The 23,790-nt window shown below is 34.8% G+C and overlaps 1 protein-coding gene across 1 annotated transcript in view; it reads right to left on the reverse strand.

Moving 5' to 3' along the window:
• Positions 1-960: 960 nt before the first annotated feature.
• Positions 961-23,790, reverse strand: part of FAM199X (family with sequence similarity 199, X-linked) — a 28,046-nt gene continuing 5,216 nt past the window's right edge. The window contains exons 2-6 of the mRNA XM_081221680.1: positions 20,517-20,736; positions 10,827-10,976; positions 10,282-10,443; positions 8,916-9,182; positions 961-7,632 (exon numbers count right to left, since the gene is read on the reverse strand). Coding sequence (XP_081077806.1) covers positions 7,462-7,632; positions 8,916-9,182; positions 10,282-10,443; positions 10,827-10,976; positions 20,517-20,736 — 970 coding nt within the window. The 3' untranslated portion in view covers positions 961-7,461. The remainder of the gene's footprint in view (positions 7,633-8,915; positions 9,183-10,281; positions 10,444-10,826; positions 10,977-20,516; positions 20,737-23,790) is intronic.

Consider the following 23,790-nt stretch of genomic DNA (forward strand, 5'->3'; position numbering starts at 1 on the left):
AGAGAGACTGGTTTAATGACCATTAAATCAAAAAATCTATACCTCTTTCAACTTTTCAGATTACCATCTAGTTCTGTTATCTCAGACTTGATAAACAATTCCATGAAATCTAACCCAATATTTCTAACACATTAGTGGAAGATTTTTCTCTAGAATACATGCTATGATTATGAAGTAATGAAGGCTATTTTTAATCAATAAGCCAGAGCTAATATATTCAAATTAATAAGATCCACATTTCATGTCATCACCAAACACCTAGTCCAATGATGTTGTCATTGCCCAAAATACTTTTGGAACTCTTTTTTAAATATACATCAAAGCCAGTTTTTAGGCCATACAAGAAAGACAGTCTTAAAATCACACCTCATTGACCAAATGTAGCCAGCTTTCTCACCGGCACGTAACCACCAGACAGCCCTCCAAATGACCCTTGGTTATTTCTAAAAGCCAAAATTGCCCTAAAAGAACAGAGTCTTAGCCATTAGGGGAAAGAAAACTCGTTTGAGAACTTGATGAAAGACACACAGCCCTCCCCAGAAAAGTACATCAGCATGCAAAAAATTTTTGCTGACAATTTTAATCTCTAGACTCTAACTCAGAAACTCCCAGTCTGGGGAAATAAAGATGTACCACTACTAAGAAAATCTAAATGTTCTGAAAAGACTCAGAAGGAATCCTTTGGAGGCACCTTCTCTGAAGGAAACAAATGCACAATACGAAAAGCATTGGTCTTGGGGTGTGAAGAAGGCACCTCAGGATTTGGATGGTTTGGCTGTGTCACTAACCAGTTTGAAGCAAAGAAGTCACTTGCCTCTGAGTGTCAATTTCCTCATTTGCAAAGTGGAAGAGGAAAAGGGATTGAACTACATCAGTGGTTCTCCATGTGTTCATTGGACCACCATGAGATATCTTTTATGTCTAGACTACCTAAGAAACACACAGACACAGACACTTCACTTAATATCTAACTCATTTATTAAAAATTGAAGATTACAGAAAAGCATGAATAATATTGGCTTTATTAAACAGGCTCAATTAACTTACCTTTGACTAACAAATCAAAGCATTTAATATCACAAAAGGAATTTTGAGCATGAGGTCGATTCCAACCTCTGAAATTAAAAACAAAAGAAAAGCAGCTGAGACATTTTCCGAAGGAGAGAGCAACCACAGGCCTCCCTCTAGCGGCAGGAGATAAAGTTGCTGCTGAAAAGCTGAACTGCTTCTGTACCTATACATAAAACTGCTCACAGACATTTACATAATTATAACTTAAAAAAACTCTAGAACAATATATAAGGAAAATAGATCTGGTTTTTTGTAAACAATGTTAGACCTAATTTTCACTTACTATGGATGCTAATCTCTCCAGAAATCTGATCTTTCCAGGAAAAAAAATGATTTGCCAATTGACATTTGGGAAATTGGAGCTTTCACAAAACAAAAGTTTATGGAGCCTTAACCAAACCATGAGCAAAAGAAAAGAGAGAAATTCTTCTCTGTTGATAAATGTTCTGGGATGAGACATGAAAAGGAGTAGAATCAGAAGTATAAAGTAGTAAGCAGCAGTGGGTTTGTAAGAATTCATGGTACATCAAAAGAGACAGTTTAAAATATTACAAGAGTTCTTAATAACCAAAACACTTTTCATTCTGATAATCAGTTTCAAAAGACAGCTCTGCCACATTGCCATTTTAATTACAACCATATATACTCATTTAGATTTAACTACTGAACTACTACTTTCAAGTACAAGAAGAAACTCAAAATAGAAATGACTTGTATTACAGCTATTGCTTTTCCCTCACAGCTTCAGGAAAAACAGCTTTTATATACACTGTAGTAAGTACAGAATGTACACAAGACAGTTATATATACAAAAGTGCATTAATATAGTAATACATTTAGCAGAAATACAGGAAAAAATCCTGGTTAACAACCTGATACATTACAGTATTTAAGACTAGGTGAAGATTCTCCAAACCAGTCAACTTCCTACTTGCTTTGGTTATGATATTGATGCTACATAACTAACCTTTGAAACTAAAACAAAAAATTGAAAATTTTAACCGTCTGTGAAATGTTTTACATATACTTGTGTTTATCCTTAATAGCTTTTGAAAACAGTTCTATAAAACTCCCAACACAAAGATTTAGAATGGATAATACCTATATCTAAATTAGAGTACTCAAAGGAGAAATGAAATTGATCCACTATAGGAACAGACTTGGTCTGCTCCATTCCTAAAAGCCTCAGCTTGATAACCTAACCCCAAAGTCTCAACTTAAATCCCATTGGTCAGCTACTATTAAAGAGCAAGCAGCTCCACAAAACAAGCCATGGCTTCAGGCCACTGTTCCTTAGAACAATTCAGAATAGGTAAGTGTTAACTTGTCATTTATACATATTAATTCTACATCTACCTTTATATAGTCAAAATGCATATGTATAATTAGAACAACTCTCCTCTTTTCTACCCCTATCCCTCACCACAAAAAAAGAACACAGATTTCCACAGGTTCCACTGACCACAAAGATGTAACAAAGAAATTTAACAATAAAAAGTATTACATATTGAAATCAGAGATGACCAAATCAGTTCCTCCAAGTTCAGTATGAATATCTAATTAAAATTAATTTACCATTATGTGATCTAGGTTAAAACATTAATAACCTTAATTTAAAATATAATTGTGAAGGGGGGCTGAAAACAAATAATTTTAATATTAGAAAAAATATGAAAATAAAATTTTAGGGAGTCAACTCAGTTATACCATGCAACCTCCTTACTCTTTTTTATCCTTAAAATAAATTTTTATCAAAGTATAGTTGACTTCTTACTCTTAATAGCCAGTTAACCTAGAGGAATTTTCATAGTTCCTTCTAAGCCTTTTGGAATAAGTAAATAAGTAAGTTATTTTCCAAAGAAATAAGAATTAAGCATTTCTAAGGAGCTATGTTCCAGATACTGACAGGGATGCCTAGGTCTAAATATCTCTCAGATACCTCCTGCCACTTAGCATAATTTCATTGTAAAGATAAAACTTATCTTACTCTGTCAGACTTAAAATGAATCCAAAGTTACCACAGTACATGTGTATACAAATACTTATTTTCTACCTAATAGTCCTTTTAAGGATTAAATTTACCTCTAACTTTAGACATGTTGAATGTCAGTGTAATCAACATCACTACTAGTATTTGAATGTAACTGGAAATTTTCCTATCAACCATCTCATACTATATACTGACTTTAAGTAACCCCCTCCCAATTCTAAGCAAACATTTTTGCTTCTAGATAGAAGTGCTAAAAGGTAATTTGTTAAAGGGAAAAGGAATGTTCAGCTATTACATGAATGAATACAAAGAATCCCTAAAGTTAACAAGAGAATCAACTTGCTAAATAATCTCTGTTCTTGAAAGTACTTTTGCCTTGAAAATTATCTTTCCAGAGTTATCTAGTTTTAAAAAGTATTCTCGGGAATTCACTGGCAGTCCGGTGGTTAGGACTCTGCACTTCCACTGCCGAGGGCCTGGGTTCAATCCCTGGTCGGGGAACTAAGATCCCGCAAGCCACACAGCGTAGCCAAAAAAAAAAAGTGTTCTGGTTTATGACTTTTTTCAGGGGAAAAAATAAAAGAATACGTTAAGCTATACTTTAGTTGACTTCAATGTTCTTCCATGACCTAGCTGGGCCAAAAATCAAGTTATGCAAACGAAACTTGAGATCTGAAGGTTTTTGTTTTGTTATACACTCTTATCATTGATTACATAGCTCGATTTAATGCCTTTGCTTACTGATATCCAACAGCATGGGCATTTTACAAAACAAATTACAACATTTAGATTACTTTTGAGTTTGGAAAAGCCTGATATTGATGAAAAGTACAGAGTTCACCTTTAAGGCACATGAGGCTATATAGAGTAAGCCACAAACAAAAAATTCTGCTAGAGAATCCTGGGAACAAGACTTCTATATTTTTCATGTACTAACATTTTTGGCTTAAATATGAAGACATTTGATCAATTTCACAATTTTTAAAGCTCATCAGAATCTGGATACCTTTATACAATAGTTTCTTGAAATTTTTCCTTCATGAGGGGTTTTAGCACTTTTAAGAGCTAAATAAAATGAAATGTCCACCCAATTCATGGAGTCATCGAATTACAAGTCAGTTTCTGGGATTAATTCAGCAATATCTAGTTAACCCAAAGGACTGACGAAACGGACAAAACTGCCAACACACCTAACTAAAAATGAGACAAGTCTCAAGAAAAAAAAGTTATTTTACTCTAAGTTCTTCTTGGGATAGAATGAATTAGCCCTTTATACTCCACTATACATTATACTACATTGCCTTACTTTAACTCCGCTGCAAAACTGTGGAAAAAGACATGCCATTTTGTTTAAACTCAAGGTTCACACTTTTAAAAGCTGTGGTAGGGACTGACAGGATTCTATGAAATCTTTTTTTTTCCAGTTTTGTTGAGATATAATTGACATACATAAAAGATCTCTAATAAAATGTTTCTGGATAAATCTGATGTGACTTTATCATGCCCTTAGTTAACAAGGCTTATTTTTTATCATGCCCTCAGTTAAGAAGGCTTATTTTTAAAAGGAAAGACTTATTTGCTCCAACATCAACTCTCTACAGATGAGAACTGACACTGGAGCAAATAAATCTCACATTTTTATTAATTGGTTAGTTAGGGTTTATATTTAAAAAGAAATAAATATTGAGTTGGATTTGTTTTCAGTTGAACTCAGAAAGAGACCAGACTGAATTTATTACTTATTCCAAGAAAGAAATAATTCAAACTTGAATTACCTACAAGAGGCAATAAAACTGAAAAAAAAAAGTATAGCACATTAACAAAGATGAGAATTTTCTGTCTTTTTCTGCTGTTTATTTGGGGGGGGTAGGTAGAGAAAAACTTTGTAATCTCCCTCTTCGATCATAAGCAAACCCAAGTTGCTTAATTTCTTTTCTTTTCATTCTTTCAATCTCTTCCAAGACAACTTAATGAGCTACCTCTAATTTATGGTACCGTAAAAACAGCGCATCCAGTTTACACAAAATTTCATGGCGCACTTTACTATAAACACTCAAACCTTTATAAACTTTAAAAATTGGCTCTGTGGTGCTTTGGTAAACTTGTTTAACAGTGACTTAAGTTAAATCTAGGGTAATAAGACTATGTGATTGTTGGGAGAGTAGAGGAATTGGTCTTATTAGGATTTTCTTTTACTGGTCACTGTCAAGTAAACTGTTTCCAAGTATTTAATAGATAAATGCTGCTCTACGATTTCCAAAAGTAGCCTGTTTTCCTTGAAGAGTAGGTAAAGAGAACAGGCAATCATTCCCTGGAATTTTGCTTTTGCTAAGAGCAGGTAGAGAAATCACCTGTATTTGCTCTTCTCTCCATTTACTCTTCATATATTTGGAAAGGAAAACAACGAGGCGGACCCTTTCTGTCTTCCTCAGAATATTCTGGGATCTATCCCCAAGCTCTCTTTGGGCCCTCTAAGCTACTTAGAAGCACAAAGAGGGGGTAAGAGGAAAGTCAGAAGGACTACTCCAACTGATACCCATATATGCGTATATACTTTTATTTTAGTACAAATTTAAAGTATGAATTTAGTAGTCTTCGAAATGTTACAACCATACCACAGTCCTCAGCAAAGCTGCAATATATCAATTTTTTCCTCAGTTTCAATTCTTTAACCTTTGAGGAACTAAAATAAAATCAAAATTTCAAAACACATGACTGTAAGAAAAGGTTAAGCCTTTCTATCAACTGAGAATTAAGAATCTAAGTTGTTAATCTTTTTAACAGGTTACTTGATATGATACAATAAAAAAAAGTAGAAATCTATCAACCGCTGACTCTAGAGTTTAAAAAAGTATTGATTAGGGCTTCCCTGGTGGCGCAGTGGTTGACAGTCCGCCTGCGGATGCAGGGGACACGGGTTCGTGCCCCGGTCCGGGAAGATCCCACATGCCGTGGAGCGGCTGGGCCCGTGAGCCATGGCTGCTGAGCCTGCGCGTCCGGAGCCTGTGCTCCGCAACGGGAGAGGCCACAACAGTGAGAGGCCCACATACCACAAAAAAAAAAAAAAAAAAAAAAGTATTGATTACAACTCCTCCTACAAAATTATGATTACCTCCCAAGTTTCCACAACAAAAAGAAAATTATGAAAGTCAGAAAGCAGCTTGATTGTCAGTAGTATCAGTTTCCTTTTTTTTAACCCACGTGAATGTTTAAAGATGTGTGGAAAAATAAAAGGAATCACACTACTTCTAATGTTCATAACAAACTCTCCATGAAAACATTTAAAGAGACTCTATGATTTCACATTTAAAATTAGATTTCTATTAGTAGCCAAGAAGCTAAGTTTTTTTTTTATATCTCACTGCTCAGTGTATTTCTAGCGATTTATAGAGTTTAGCAGAACTATAAGGGTTTTCTTTAGTTAATTTTGAACATTAACCTGTTCACATGCCAGAAGCTGTTACACCAAATATTTAAAAATTAGAGCTGTGCTGAAAATAAAAAGACCTACAAAAGAACTTGATAAGAGATATTTTCTGCCTTTAAGGCAGTTTCACAGCCTAAAATTTCAAAAAGCAGTGGAAAAGTAGAATTGGTTGTTTTGTTTAATTGATTTCTCCTTTTGAATATTAATCAACATAGCATCATGTCTAAAATTCAGCCACTAGTAACATTATTTTCTCAGTAGTCATCACTTGCAGAAAGGATTCTGAATTTACATAAAGTGAAAAACAAAAACAAACCTAACGAAAGATATCAGGGCCTGTTTTTACACCTTTGAGTTAATAATTAATGAAAACAGATAGAACTAAACCTAATGAAGGCACTATTGTAAACAGCAATCCACACCCTACCCCAACCTGGAAAAAAGATGTCCACTAGGAATTGAGTATTATGCTATGGCCCTTTAGAAAAACTAAACTAAGAAGTCTTAACATTAAGAAGGAAACTGAATTATGATCTCTACATATGTATACTGACATAATAAACTATTTGTCAGCAGTACCTTAAAGTCTTCTAAACTGTAAAAGTACTAGTCTTTGAAAAAGCCCACTTAACCACCCTGAAGTTTAAATAGTCAAAACATTTACTAAATCAGTGGTTCTTAAAACTAGAGTGTGTGGCAGAATAACCTGGTGCCTGTTAAAACACAACGCTAGGCCCCTCCCACAGCATTTCTGATTCACTAGGTCTGGGGTGGGGCCCAAGGGTATGCATTTCTAATAACTTCTCAGCTGATGCTGAAGCTGCTGGTCTGAGGACCACCTGCTGAGAACCACAGACCTAAATTATGAATAGTACATCAGCACAGCCCTAACCAACAAAAGTTTGGTCAAGATGCATGTAAACAAATAAGGATAGAATAATGCTTAGAAAGAACGCTGATAAATTCACCCTTATTACATCAAAACATCTACATCTGCTTCGTGGTCTTCCTCAGTCACTTTCAAGGACAGCACTTCTTCATTAAGGAATAGCCCACTGAGCCTCTCCTTCCGAGCCTGCCTCTGCTCTTTCAGCTGCCTCTTGCGTAAGGCCTTCTGCTGTAACTTCCGCTGCTTGGATCGCTTCTGTCAAAATAAAAAATTCTAAATCAGTGAGGTTCAGTTCTGGCCTATCTACCCCAGAGTATTTTATGGATCAAATTCTATATTTTCTGATTAGAGATGTTCAAATTCCTCTGCAGTACAATCCTGGTTCCAGTAAGTGAGCCATTAGCTCAGACATGAAAACAATTCTTCAAGATTCTATTTCAATGGTATTTGACCAGTGAATCTTCTTATAAGGAAGGGTTGAAACTTGATCATTTGACTAGTTATGGACAACCAATCATTTCTAAGACTTTTTTATATCAAATTAAGGCACACTGGTGTCAGTGCAGAGGAAACATGTAGTGAACAATACTGAATACAAATATAGAGAACATTGTCAAAATCTCTAATGCTTATGCTTTTAAGGTGCCTTTCATCCAAAAGCACTAGCAATTTTACAATGGCTGGGAAAGAACCATGTCTTTTTCATATTAAGCAAATATCATCTTAAAAGTCCTTTAGAAACCCAGTGGGTACTCTATTCCTTGTCACTGGTAAACTGATGCCAAAAAGGAATGACCACATATCCAAAGGAAACCCATGGCAACCAACAAAGCTGGCTATGTTTCTGCTACTTTGGTAAGAACCAGGGAAGGAACCACTGTGTATCCTTGTCACCACTGGGTTCCCAAAGAGTTATAGAGAAACCCTTATCATCCATAAGTTGGCTCCAGACTGTCGCCACTGCAAGGAACCAAACTCCCCTGCTAAGCATCACAGAACCATCCTATATACATTTAAACTTATTTATGTGCCCAATAATATTATACAGAATTTTTTCAACTGTCAGAAGGGTAGACAGAAATTAGAGAAAGCATTATTACATTTTAAAAAGAGCTAAGAAGAAACATTCAAGATTAAAACATTAAGAAAACATTTAACACACACAAAAAACATACAGAACATTTTTAGGAGCTAATAGACAGCAACATCAGCAACATAGTAAGATCCGCTTAGTAGTAAGCTGCAGTCAGTATTGCAATCTTGAGACTCACTCATTATTTCCATCAATTTATCTTACTTAAAACAGACATAAAAATCAGATAAAATTGAAGGTAATATGGCTGTGGGTCAAAACAGCATTTCAAAGCACTCAGCCTAGAGGGCTTTGATCAATAGGAGAGGATCCTGCTTGTTCAATTAAAACCAAAACCCACAGGCATCTATACAGCAGGATAATTATAACTCTTCAAGAAATTTATATGAAGGAATACTAATGTTAATATTGAAAGGTAAAGTTTTGTATTGATTAGACGTTTTACTTTTGAATCCCGAATCCGCTCTGCTGCACTTGCAGACAAGTTGCTGTCACTGTGTGCTCGACTCATGTTGGCACTGGAGTTTGAAGCAGAGTTTCCAACACTGGACCCACTGCTGCTTGCAGAACTGACCATGCTGGCACTGCTGCTGCTGGCACTGGCACTGGCACCGCTCACTCCACTGGTGCTTGCGCAACTAAAGTTGCTTCTCTTCCAGGCCTCTCTTGCAGGCCGTAGGCGAGGGCTATGCTCCTTGATATAGTTTCTGACCTTGGAAGAGACAGACAAAAACTGGTTACTGCTGTTCCTCGACATTCTGCCTTCAAAATAATGGAGAAAAGAAGAATATTGTACTTAAAACTGTCAAAAGTGCTACACATGCACATAGGTAGAATATAAAGACAAAAGCAATCTCTAAATGTAGAAACAAGTACCAGAAAAATTGACAGTTTTCAAAATTCTAGAATACATATTATGAAGTTAGATTTTTAAAAGCATATAAAATATAATTAGTAAATGGAAGGCTACTAGCCTCTAGAACTTAGTATAATCCTAAGAATCCTGAGAATAAGACTCAGAAATAGAAACTAACAATAAAATAAAATGCATAAGAGTAGGCATTTTTTAAGGGTTGCACCTTAAGATGATTTAAGTAAGCTGCTGATTATATCTAAGATTAGAGTGTTTCTTAGATCTTAGCTAGGGGCCCACAGTACCTGTCTTCAAATGCAAGGCATCAATTTACCATACTAATGAAAAATGGGCTGGAATGTAGAAAATTATAGTATGTCTGTTGAGAGAAATACTGAGAGAAAATTTTCATAAATCATGATAAATGCAAAAAAATAAAAAGTAGAACATAAGTACTCATTCAGCTATGCATCAGAGAAAGAGAAGTAAAGCCTATATTTAGAAGATACCAGAAATGTGTACCTAAGAATAGCAGAAGGAAAATTCATTGTTTTACCCTAGCCTGGCTCAATTACTGCATAAGACTATTCAAATCCCCCAGCTCAGATGTTCACTCAAGTACAGCTTTCAATAATCAATATTTTGATTCTGTCAATTGGTCTTCTGTAAACTGAGTTAGAATAAATCTATACTTTAGCATAACCACCCCTTAAATTGTGAAATTAGGTTTCAAAACCTGCATAACTAAAAAGCAGGTTCTATATCCACATAGTCCCAGAAAGGTACAGCCAGGTGAGATGTACATAAAACCTCTTAAAACCACATGTTCTAATATTACATTTCACAGCAGTGATTTTGACCTTAATTATTTATGTATTTACATATGACTATACAAGTATACATGTTATAAAACAATGGTATTTTCAATAGCTGTACAATCTGTATTTTCTTTACATACCTGCTTCAGTTTTTCATCTGTGAGACAGTTAAGTTCAATAATAAACTCACTGTCTGTAGGGGAGATTTGAGCAGAAGGATCAATTATTTTAATAATATCAAGTTGCTCCCGAAGACCCATCTCAGTACTGACTTTACGACTCAGATACTCAATATATTCCACCTATATGATGAAAAATTACAATAAACAAGATCAATGCCAAAACCTCTGATCTTTTAGTGTGTAATTTTTAATGTTTTAAATATCAGAAGCACTTAATAATATATTTGTTCCCTGCAAAACAATTAGTTAGAGCTCAAATTCATATTTACTAAGCAATCCACATTTATCCAGTAGCTTTAAATAGGCAATAAATCAAGCTTCACATATGTGTGTGTGTGTTTTTTTTTTTTTGGGGGCCACATCAGGCGGCATGTGGGATCTTAGTTCCCCGACCAGGGATCAAACCCACATCCCCTGCATTGGAAGCGTAGAGTCTTAACCACTGGACCACCAGGGAAGTCCCCCACATATACGCTTTTAATTAAGAATGTTGAGATCGCTACCTGTTCATCATTTGTCATTGCACTCCAAGGAAGTTCATCTAAATTCCGGTGCTTGTTTTTCTTTTTAGGAAGCAGGCAAGGTGAACTTGGAATACTGGGTATGACATCAGAAAGTACATCACTCCCACTGGCAATGTCACTGCCTGGTAACTTTATAAAAATAAGGAGAATGGGGCAGGGAAAGAAAAATTTAAAAAAATTTAAATGCCACATGTTTTGTATTGATTAAAAATGACTTTAATAAAAGACTAATGACAAATACAGAATCAGAAGACATTAACTCTGATCCACTCCTATTTTAGACAAAGCAGCAACATCGACATACTCTTTGTATATACAGTCACTTATTCAATGAGAGATATTTTCCAAAAGCTTAAAATCACAATCAAGACTTGTTAAAATGCTAACTTAAGAGTCAATCATCATTAAGGTTTTAAATTCATAATGTGAATGTAGGCTAGGACCCACACAGCATAATGAATAAGGAGCACTAGTCTCCATCTCAAGAGACCTGAGTGATCTGCCACCACCTGGCTCTTTGCCAGACACTGTGCTAGACATACTGCCAATATAAAGACAAATCATGGATGGCCCTTGTCCTCATGTCTGTATTCATAACCTCGAGACAAGTAAACTAATATAAAATATGTTGTTAATATAAAGAAAAATACTTTAAAGACCAGAAGTATTATAAAAGAAAAATTGGGAAAAAAAATGGCAAGAGACAACGTGTAGACAAAGGAGAAAGCAAGCAAGCCTAACACACAGAAAATCGAATCAGCAAAAATATGTGCTATAATTTTATACTGCCTATTAAAAATCAGTTAGAATGGATTTAATTCTTTAACAGCTTTGTTGAGCTATAACTGATATACAAAGAACTGTACATATTTCATATATACAATTTGATGACTTTGGACATATGCATACACCCATGAAAGCATCATCACAATCAAGGTAATAAACATATCCATCACCTCCAAAAGTCAGAATGGATTTAATTTTGAATAAATGTGTTTAAGTCATTTTTAAGAAAGATAAAATATTTTCTTCTACAATGAGTACATAACAATCTTCAAAAATAATGTTTTCATTTTTATAATGTACAAAACAGCACCTTTTTGTTGTTTTGGTTCTATAGACTTTGCAATTATATCTGAACTCTAGGTGATTACTAGGCTTTTGAAGTTACCAAAAAGAAAAGCCATTTTATCCATGCAGATTACTGCACTCACATGTGTTTGGCCTCCTATTGTACCCACAGCACTGTAATAGGTACAGGGAATCCAAAGGAGTGTAAGTCACGGTCCTTACACAAGAACTTTATATTCTACTTGGAAAGATAATACAATAGCACAAACATATAATTTTTGTGCTGTAATATAAACATAGCAAATAACAAACGCATGTCTGAGATGACAAGTCATCAATGGAAATACCTAGCATGAGTTGAAGCTACAAGATTAAAGCTTAGAGAACTACAAGGGGGCAGGCACTGGGGAGTCAATTGCATAGAAGAAATGAGTGAAGCCACAAAAAGGGGGTTGATCACTATGCAAGGTGACCATGATGTTTAGAATGAAGTTATCCAAGTTAACTATTACTCTTAAAAACCACATTTTCACCTTTGACTGTCATTGATGAATCTAAGCATATAAGTGACATCCAACAATCTGTATGACTTCCTTTAAAATCTCATTAACTAACACTGCTTGTTCACCCTTAGCCCAAATGTTATCTAGTCAGTGTAATGAAAGAATGATTGCTGAATGCACACATGAAGGCCATGTCTTTTTCAGCCTTTAACGTCAGTACAACATTTTGCTATTTTCCCTTTGAAAAACTTCAAATCACAACATTACTATGTTAAAGATCTCCCTGGGGTTCCCAAAACAAAATGAGATGCTCCTTATCAGATGAAAGGCCTCCCCTACTTCAAGCTCCTTTGATAAATTAGGTAGAGAAAGGAACTCTCCAAGTATCTATACTCTCAAAACTTAAGAAAAGAATTCATCTTTAGCCTATATCTGCTAAGTGCCAGACTGTATGTTAAGCATTTTAATTTGTGCCTTTAATTCTGTTTACATGTTTGTTGGGGGGTGGGTGGCAAAAGATAGGCAATTAATGGTTCTTTGGCCATTTTTTTCTGGGGAGAGGTTAAAAGATCCCAGAGTTCAAATCAAATCCCAGCCCCACTGCTCTCTAGTCATGTGATCTTGTGTAGGTTAGCTCCCTTCTTTGAGCTTCAGAGTCTTCAGTAAGTTATGGTTACTGTCATCCATCTCAAAGGACTGTTGAGAGATTTACAAAAGGTAACATTTCTGGCACATGGGTGATACTCAATAAATCGCAGTATGTCCCTTTTTCTATACCTTGCCATGGTTTTAAGCCCTTTTAAAAAAGGAGCATAAACCCTCAGAGAATACCTCATGTTGCTAAAGTGGCTGGGTTAAATTTCACAAGGTAGTCTCTTGGAATGACAGCATGGGGAAAAGGAAAAGGTATTCAGGTAAGGAGAATAAGTTAATAAAACCATAGGTGTAAGAAAAAAACATAGGATAAGGTTAAGGAGACCAGTATAATTAAAACAGAAAATCAGTGCTAGGGATATGAAAGTTTAACAAATGAACTAGAGCTGTTATATGATATGAAGAAGTAGACCAATAACATTTCTAAGTAGAAGTAGTAACGATGAAATTGGTCTTGAGGGAAGATGAGTTAAAAAGCAGTATGGGGACGAAATAGAGGAAAGACTGGAATTAGGAAGCTCTTTTCTTGTGATCTGGGCCTGGACTAAGATAAGCAAAAATGGAAAGAAAAATGGGAGCAGATAGGGAAATTTTCAAATGAAATACAATTTATAAGACTATTTGACAACTGAATGGATAAGGATAATAGTCAAATGGCCATATGTGAGACCAGAAGAAAACTGGCAACATTTCACGGTCATACAACCCACCCTGGTTAACATATAACCCTTAAAGACCTCATTTTTTATGGCAAGAGACCTGAAGTAATGTTATATAGATCTTCTAGTCCTACACTTCATTTTACAAATAAGGGAAAAATGATATCCAGGGAGGGTCATACGGTTAGTGGCAGCATCCAAAGAAGGACACAAGTCCAGTGCTTTCGACTATGTCAGGCTGTCCTGCCCTGCAGGTAGTTTGGAATGAGAGAAGAATGCAATTTGGGATATAGAGAGTTTGCAGTGATAATGAGAAAAGCAAGTACAAGTGTCCTTTGAAATGACAATAATCATTTTACAATACACTGTAAGACATGTCACAAAGCAGAGTCTTTTTTCCCCCCCATGGAAACACTGTAATTGGAAGTTGCATTACTGATCAAGGACTCCGCATCAGATAATGGGCTAGCATTAAATCATAAGGTCATTCAACTGTAAGTGTCAAGTAGTCAATTGGAGATAGGGGATTAAAGCTGCAGATATACAGGAGAATTAGTTGTATGTGCTCCTGTGTATTCATTAGACCAGCAATTTTCCATTTTATAATTGATAATATATTTCAGGATAAAAATGCTTAATAATTCTCATCTCGTATTTTTCATGGACAACAATATTTGGTATATCTATATTAGAATCAGTAATTGTGACAAGTAAGGAGAATTAAATCAAACCTCTACCATATTTTCTGCAGTATGCAGCAAAATTTTATGAGTAAGCTCATTTCTTTAACAGCTGATGTGCAATAACAAATTGTACCTCTAGGTTTCAAGCATGACAGCTGAATTACTCACTCTTTAAATTTTCTATGCTTTCCCGCTCAACAATAAAATAATTTCTCAAGTTCTAAGACTAGTCAAATATATCTTTAATAGTAAAAGGACTGCAAGCAAAGAAAACGATCAGCAAGGCAAGATGTTTTCATGCTACTTCAAATGCTAAAATGCTACTTCATTCTAAGGTTAAAATCCTGCCTTATCAAGCAGTTAGCATTTCTCTTCCCAGAGAATCTATGAATCATTTATATTTACTTTAGTAGTAACTGAAACATCTGTTTAAAAGAAAGATTTAAACAGATGCAGATTTTAATCACAACAGAGGTAATACGAATTTTTAAACTACAGTCAACGATTTTTAGCCTACATTAATCCTAACACATAATTTGTAATTATCTTCTGGGGTAATTTACTGTTCATGATTATGAGATCCCACAAAGACAAGAGAGCATTTTAAACCTTTCAGCATATTTAAACGGCAAATATCCATGGTAACAGAGTACCTACACTCCAATTTCAGAAGTGGAAAACACATTACTAAGGCAGGCCTTATTTTTGTTTCAGTGTTGTCAGTCATGTGCATTAACAGTGAGTGGTCGGGGATAGTTTTCCACTCTACTCATAAAATTAGTGAAGAAGTCAGCAATTAAAATTAAAAAGCGCCTGCCATTTTGCAACATTATGGATGATAACTCTAAGTCACATGAAATAAGCAGAAAAAATATTTATCAGAATTATCAGAACTCCATTTGCTTATACTGTGTTAAGAATCCTTGTGGTCTTATTTTCAATACAAAGTGTGCACTTTAAAAAAATGAGGCACTGGGAAGTAGGTAAGGGAAGGAATGGGAGCTTGGGATTAGCAGAGGCAAACTATTATATATAGGATGGATAAACAACAAGGTCCTACTGTATAGCACAGGGAACTATATTCAATATGCTGTGACAAACCATAATGGAAAAGGATATGAAAAAGAATATGTGTGTGTGTGTGTGTGTGTGTGTGTGTAACCAAGTCACTTTGCTGTACATAAGACATTAATACAACATTGTAAATCAACTATACTTCAATAAATTTTTTTAAAAATTAGGCACTGAAAAATAAAAAAGTACCCACACAAAGATGCTCACTGCTGTGTTGTCTATAATAGAAAAAAAAACAGAAACAGATGTAAATAGTGGAATGGTTTCATAAGTTCCGGCATACTAGAGTACCAGGACTATTATGTAGTCATTAAGTGAATAATTTGCAGATCATGAAAAAGTTTATATGTTAAATGAGAATTTTATTATAGTATCTTATCCAGAAGAAAAGGGAACGCTGCCCAACTCATTCTATGAGGCCAAAGTGATACAAAGACATCACAAGAAAGGAAAACTACAGACCAATATTCCTTATGAAAACCAATGCAAAATCCTCAACAAAATACTAGCAAACCAAATCCAGCAGCAAATTAAAAGGATTATATACCATGACCAATTAGGATTAATCCTAGGAATGCAAGGGTGAGTCATCATACAAAAATCAATGTAGTACATCAAACAAACAGAATGAAGAAACTGCATGATCATCTCAACAGATACAGAAAAAGTGTTTGACAAAATCTAACACCCTTTCAGATAAAAACACTGAACAAACTAGGAATAAAAGGGAAATGCTTCAATATGATAATAAAGGACATTTGTGAAAAACCTACAGCTAACATACTCAAAGGTGAAAGACTGAAAGCTTCTCCCCTAAGATCAGGAAAAAAAACCACGGATGCCTGCCTTTTGCCACTTCTATTCAACACTGTACTGGAGATCTAGTCAGGGCAATTAAGCAAGAAAAATAAAACTATCCAGATTGGAAAGGAAGAAGGAAAACCATCTCTATTCACAGATGACATGATCTTAAATATAAAAAACCCTAGAGAATCCACACAGAAAAAGAGAACTATTAAAGCTAATACATAAGTTCAGCAAAGTTGCAGGATACAAAATCAATATACGAAACTCAACTGTATTTCTATACACTAGCAATGAATAATCCAAAAAATGAAATTAAGAAAACAATTTCATTCACAACTGTATCAAAAGAATAAAATATTTAGGAATAAACTGAACCAAGGAACTATAAGACTTAAACACAGAAAACTATAAAACATCATTGAAGGAAATTAAAGAAGGCTTAAATAAAGACATTCCAGCCCATGTTCATGGATTGAAATATTTAATAATACTGTTAAGACAGTAACATTCCCCAAATTGATCTACAGATTCAATGAAATCCCTATCAAAATTCCAACTTCCCTTTTTGCAGAAATGGACAACCTGATCCTAAACTTTGATAAAGAAGAACAAAGTGGGAGAACTCACGCTTCTTGATTTCAAACCTTATTACAAAGCTAGAGTAATCAAAACATAAGGATAAGGATATGCTGGCATAAGGATAGATATATGTATCAATGGAATAGAATCGAGAGTCCAGAACTAAACCTATAAACATCTATGACCAATTCATTTCCACAAGGGTACCAAGACCATTAGATAAGGAAAAAATTAGTCTTTTCAACAAGTGGTGCTGGGACAACTGGATATCTACATGCAAAAGAATGAATTTGGAAGTCCTACCTTATGCCGTATATAAAAAGTAACTCAAAAGGATCAAAGATCTAAATGTAGGAACTAAAGCTCTAAAATTCTAAGAAGGAAACAGATGAAAAATCTGTATGACCTTGGATTAAGCAATGGTTTTTAAAATATGACATCAGAAGCACAGAACTCTAAGAAAAAATAAATTAGACTTCTATAAAATTTAAACTTTTGTGTATTAAAGGACACTATATTAGATGAAAAGACAACCTCCAGAATGGGAAGTATTTTTGCAAATCATGTATATGATAAGAGCCTAGTAGCCATCACATATAAAGTACTCTTACAATTCAACAAGAAAAGACAATGCAATTTAAAAATGGGCAAAGGATCTGAATAGACATTTTCCCCAAAGAAGATATACAAATGGCCAATAAGACATGAAAAGATGCTCATCATCATTAGCCATTAGGGAAATGCAAGTCAAAACCACAATGAGATACCAATTTACACACAGTAGGATGGCTATAATAAAAAGGACAGACCATACCAAGTGTTAGAAAGGATGTGGAGAAACTGGAACTTTCATGTATTGCTAGTGAAAATGTAAAATGGTACAGCCACTTTGGAAAACATTTTGGCAGTTCCCCAAAAAGTTAAACATAAAGTTATCACATGAGCCAGCAACTTCCAGTGTATATCCATGAGAATTAAAAATATACATCCATATAAAAACTTGTACCTGAATGATCATACCAGTATTATTTATAATAGCCCCAAAGCGGAAACAATCCATCAGTTGATGAATGAATAAACAGAATGTTATGTATCCATAAAATGGAATATTCAGCCATAAAAAGGAACTGTCATGGGCTAAATGTTTGTCACCCCCCAAATCCATATCTTGAAGTCCTAATCCCCAACATGATGATATTTGGAGGTGGGGCTTTGGGAGGTAATTAGGTTTATACGAGGTCATGAGGGTGGAGCCTGTGTGATGGGATTGGTGACCTTATAAGAGGACCAAGAGACCAGAGCTGGCTCTCTCTCCCACCTCTATGTGAGGATACAGCAAAAGGCAATCATCTGCAAACCAGGAAAAGGGTGCTCACCAGAACCTGTCCATGATGGCATTCTGATCTCGGACTTTCAGGCTCCAGAACTGTGAGAAATAAGTGTTTGTTGTTTAAGCCACTCAGTCTATGGTATTTGTTATAGCAGCTCGAGCTGACTTAAGACAGGAATGAAATACTATATGCTATAACATGGATGAACTTGAAAACATTATGCTAAGTGAAAGACCTCAGACACAAAAGGCCACATATTATATGAGTACATTTATATTAAATATCCAGATAGGTAAATCCATAGAGAAAGTAGATTAGTGGTTGCCAGGTGATGGGGGCAGGGGGAAATTGGGACTATCTATTAACAGGCATTGGTTTCTTTTGGAGTGATAGAAATGTCCTGGAATTAGATAGTGGTGATGGCTGCACAACACTGTGAATATATTAAAAATCTCTGAATTATACATGTTAGAATTATTAAAATGGTATATTTTATCTCAATTTTTAAAATTTTTATCCAAATCATATTTACAACTGTATATGAAATAGAAGCATTTGAAATAAAATAAAATTTAAAAATAAAGGGGCTGGGCTTCCCTGGTGGCGCAGTGGTTGAGAGTCCGCCTGCCAATGCAGGGGACACGGGTTCGTGCCCCGGTCCGGGAAGATCCCACATGCCGCGGAGCGGCTTGGCCCGTGAGCCATGGCCGCTGAGCCCGCGCGTCCGGAGCCTGTGCTCTGCAACGGGAGAGGCCACAGCAGTGAGAGGCCCGCCTACCGCAAAAAAAAAAAATAATAAAAAATAAAAAAAAATAAAGGGGCTGTGGATTATATTTTCCTCTTTAAAAACCTCTTAATTTCCAGTATAGCATTGTTTATAACAAGAAAAAACTGAAACCAACCTAAATATTCATTATTAGGGAACTGATTAAATTATGATGCAGTTATCAAAAAGAATGAAATATAGTACAGGTAGTTGAAAAAAGCAGAGGGCCAAACAGTGGCTGAAGTATGATCCCATTTTCGTGTGTCTTTTTTTTTTTTTTTTTTGGTGGGGGGTGCCCTCACCGAGCAGTATGCGGGATCTTAGTTCCCCGAACAGGGATCGAACCTGTGCCCCCTGCAGTGGAAGTGCAGAGGCGCAGAGTCTTAACCTCTGGACCGCCAGGGAAGTCCCTTTGTGTGTTTTTAACGCTGTGCAAGCATACTTGTATCTGCACAAGCTCTTAACAGTGGTAACCACAGAAGAGTGGGACTTGCAGACTTATTTTTAATTTTATGCTATTTGGTATTATTTGATATTTTAATAAAAATTGTTTGAAATAGGGCTTCCCTGGTGGCGCAGTGGTTGAGAGTCTGCCTGCCGATGCAGAGGACATGGGCTCGTGTCCCGGTCTGGGAAGATCCCAAATGCCGCGGAGCGGCTAGGCCCGTGAGCCATGGCCGCTGAGCCTGCGCGACTGGAGCCTATGCTCCGCAACGGGAGAGGCCACAACAGGGAGGCCCGCGTACCGCAAAAAAAAAAAAAAAAAAAAAAAAAAAAGAAAAAAAATTGTTTGAAATAAAATGTTTGATTCATCTTTTGGAAAACAACTTCAAGTATTTAGATGGCTTTCAAACATAGTAGATATTCAAGTATTTGTTGAATATAACAGTTGCTGTATGCAAGGAAAGCTTCTTCAAACGTTATTGTGTTTTACAATCAGAAAATGGATGTTGCCATAACATGATCTACATTTTCTGAAAGACTGTTTGGAAATGCTGCCTTATGATGAGTGCAATTTGCCACAAAGCCATTTTATGTGGTATATGTGCCACAGAAGAAAAAACATTTTTAGGTGAAAAACATCTCTACATATGAAGAGAATACAAAATGAGAAATTATATTCCTAATAAAAATGAAAAAAAATATGTATTATGTAGTGGTTTGTGATATTAGATATATAACGTGACCTTGATGTAAAGGTATTGTGCCTATAAGGACATGAAGGCCATTTATCAGTAAAGAGAAAATTTGCTTGGATTAATGCACAGAAAGGTACTAATGATATATAATAATAGGAACATTATACAAGTATTAAATTACATGAAAATGTACAAAAGGTATCTGTAGCGTGAGAAGCCTAAAAGGTATGTTAGCAAAAATAAAGGATAAATATTTCTTCTAATTCTTAATGCTGTTAGAGAATCTCCAGGACTGAATAAACATTGGAGAAATTTACTTTGAGGTAGAGATGAAAATACCGAAACAGAAATTCATACTTCTACTTATGGAGTAATGATGGCAATATAAGAAAAATAATCCTACCTGCCATTCAAATTCACTATCTGACCAATCCCAGTATGTGCTAATAGAAGAAGAGACATCACTGCAGACACTCCCCTCAGGGAATAAATCAAAAGACGTGAAGTCCTGATCATCTAATAGGGAATAGCAATCATCTTGATCTCCAACAGAAACTGATGAAAACAGCTCCTCACTGCATTCTGAGCTGGCCACACTTGTTCCACAGGAAGTTAAATTCCACCTTAAAAAACAACACGAAAGAAATCACAACAGAAACTACAGAATCCACACAATTTTAAGATACAAATAGGATATGATTATTACATTTATGAGGAATATGAGCATATTTTTAGATATGATAATGATATTGTGATTATTTTCAAAAGAGCTCTTATCTTTTAAAGATACATACTAAAATATTTATGAGTGAATTTGTCTGGAATTTGTCTCAAAATTATAAGGGGTTGAGGAATGAGTAGGGGTATAGATAAAGCACACTGCCATATGTAATTGTTGAAGCTGCACGGTGGGTATATGGGGTTCATTACACTATTCTCTACTTTCCTATCTGTCTGATTGGAGCCGGACTGAGTTCAAATTCTTGCTCTGTCACTTGCCTGCTGTTTGATCTGAAGCGAAACAAATCCTCCCCAAGCCTGGGTCATCATCTTTAAAATGCGGTTACTATTTACATTATATGAGAATGCATACAGAGCACTCAGCAGACATAAAATGTGCTCAATACATGGCAGCTATTATTATTAAAGGAAGAGAGTAGCCAGTGCAGAGCAGAGAAAAGCACCAATAAAGTACACAGGTAGAAGCTCAAAGTGTTTCTTATATTTAAATAACTTTTACATATCAATGATATACAGGATCATAGCAAAGATGTTGGAACAAGAAAGGAGTGACGAATAAGATTAAAATGACCAATAATTCCACTAACTAACAATAAATGATCCATAATGTTTTGGCACTTTTTTCTACATGAATATGTATATTTTTACAGAACCAGCATTGTGTGTGTGTGTGTGTAGATAGATATTAGTATCCCACTTTTATTCACTTAACATTATATACTGAACATTTACCCAACTATATTACTTGAAAACATTTTAATGCCTATATAATATTCTACCTATTAAATGTATCATAATTTATTTAACATTACTCCTTCAATAATAGGTACTTAGGCTGTTTCCAATTCTTTTTTTGGTACTACAAATAATACTGAGATGAAACCATTTTGTTTATAATTATTTATCTAAATATATAATCTCTCAACATAGATTATTTGAAAGGAAATTACTGAGTCAAAGAATATGAACATTTCTAAGGGTGACAGTATAGTTAGCCAAGTGCCTTTTCCGAAAAGGCTGCACTAATTTGCCCTCCCCAAAGCAGTCCATAAAAGTGCTCATTTCACCACAACCTTAACAGCACCGAAATTTTCATTTTTAAAAATTTTACCTAGCTGATAGGAGAAAAACATTTTTATATCAATTTTTATTTCTTTGATTACTGGCAAGGGAAAAATTAAAAATAATTATTAGCTATTTTGCTATAGCATTTTACTAGGTGTTAATATTTTCCTTGTTGATTTTGTTAGAGTTCTTTATATGTTAAGGATATTAATATTTTGTCTGTATTATTTGTTGCAGGGTTATATATTTTTTTAATTTTATCTTGAAATCTACAAATCTGTTTTCTTTTATAAATTTCCACTAGCTTTATATTACTAATGAGATAATCTTCATTGCTTTGGCAGTAGCCTAGGGAAATTAACCCTTAAGACATGATTTAGTATATCTGATACTAATAAGGTATTAAAATAATGACTTCCTGAAGAAAAGCTTGTTATTACCTATTATTGTTTCTCACCTTTCATTAAATCCAGTTTTTTCCTGAATTGTGTATTCAGTTTTTAAACTTCCCCTCTTATTTTATATAGCTAATCTTAATTCCAAAGTTCTTGATTTACAAAATTTGGGCATCCTGGCAATTTTATGGCACCTTTTCCTTTGTACTAAAGGTAGAGTATTTTAAACCACTGAAACACACACACACTCTAAACTATTATAGTTCAGTAATATAAAAGCAGAAGTCAACAAACTTTTATAAATAGGCAAAAACCTAAAATTCACCTAAGAATCCTAGAATACCTTGTAACATTACCTAGTTTCATCACGTGCTTGCTAGGTAAGCAGTATCCTCATTTTTTAAAAATCAACAAACCTGGTAGAATTAACCAAATTGCCTCAGTCATGCAATAAGGCAATAGAAAGCTGTGAATGACAATTACAGTGAAAGTTCTGTCCTTTCACACACTCAACAAACATTTAGTCAGCATCTTCAATGTGCCAAAGCACTGTGTCATGTACTAGGAAAAGCTGTTAGATAATTGTTTTTAATGAGAATTTCTTTTTAGCTTCGAAAACTTAGTAGAAATGTGTTTCCCTTCATGAGTAATATTGACTGTTTTTTAAAAACTAAGCCATATTTAATAACCTAATCATTAGATCATTGACAAGGGAGTCAGGAATTTGCTTGGTTTTGTGCTCTTACCTTAGGGCAAAATCAGGATGTTCCTCAGTTTTCCAGATCTATAACTTTATAACAGATATTACAAGGTTCTGGGCATTCTTAGAAGCCTTAGCTCCTTGTTCTTTTCTTTTTTTTTAATTAACAGCGGCAAGGAAATCGGTCTCATACTTGAAACAATCATTTACAAAATAGAAAAATAGTACTTTGAGTTTTTAAAAAATTCTATTATCTTCTAATATGCAAATATTCTTATTCTTATTATTTTAAGACAAGGTAAATAAAAACCAAGTAGGAAGTACTTTCATCCACTGCTGGTGGGAATGTTAAATTGGCACTGGCATAATCTTTCTGAAAAGCAATTTGGTAGTGTATAAAGAGCTTTAAAAAGGTTCATTCCTTTGGACTCAGTAATTGCCTTGCTAAGAATCTATCCCTTTCCCCAAACAGAATTTTGGAAAAAAAGATGTATATACAAAAATGTCCAAACAATATTATAATAGCAAAATAAGGAAAAACAAATGCCTCTAAAACATTGGGAATAATTAAATGATATATCTATATCTGAATAATGGTGTTTTAAAAATCATTAAAAATCATATTTTCAGGCTATTTATTGAAAAAGAAAATAAAATGTAACTGCAAACAACCTAGTCACAAATTATATATATAGCCGGATCCTGATTTTTAAAATTATGTATGTACAAAGAAATAACATTAAAAGTAACAACAGGGAATTTCCTGGCGGTCCAGT

Source organism: Mesoplodon bidens (genome assembly GCF_964165515.1).
Source record: "Mesoplodon bidens genome assembly, chromosome: X".
Taxonomy (NCBI): Eukaryota; Metazoa; Chordata; class Mammalia; order Artiodactyla; family Ziphiidae; genus Mesoplodon; species Mesoplodon bidens.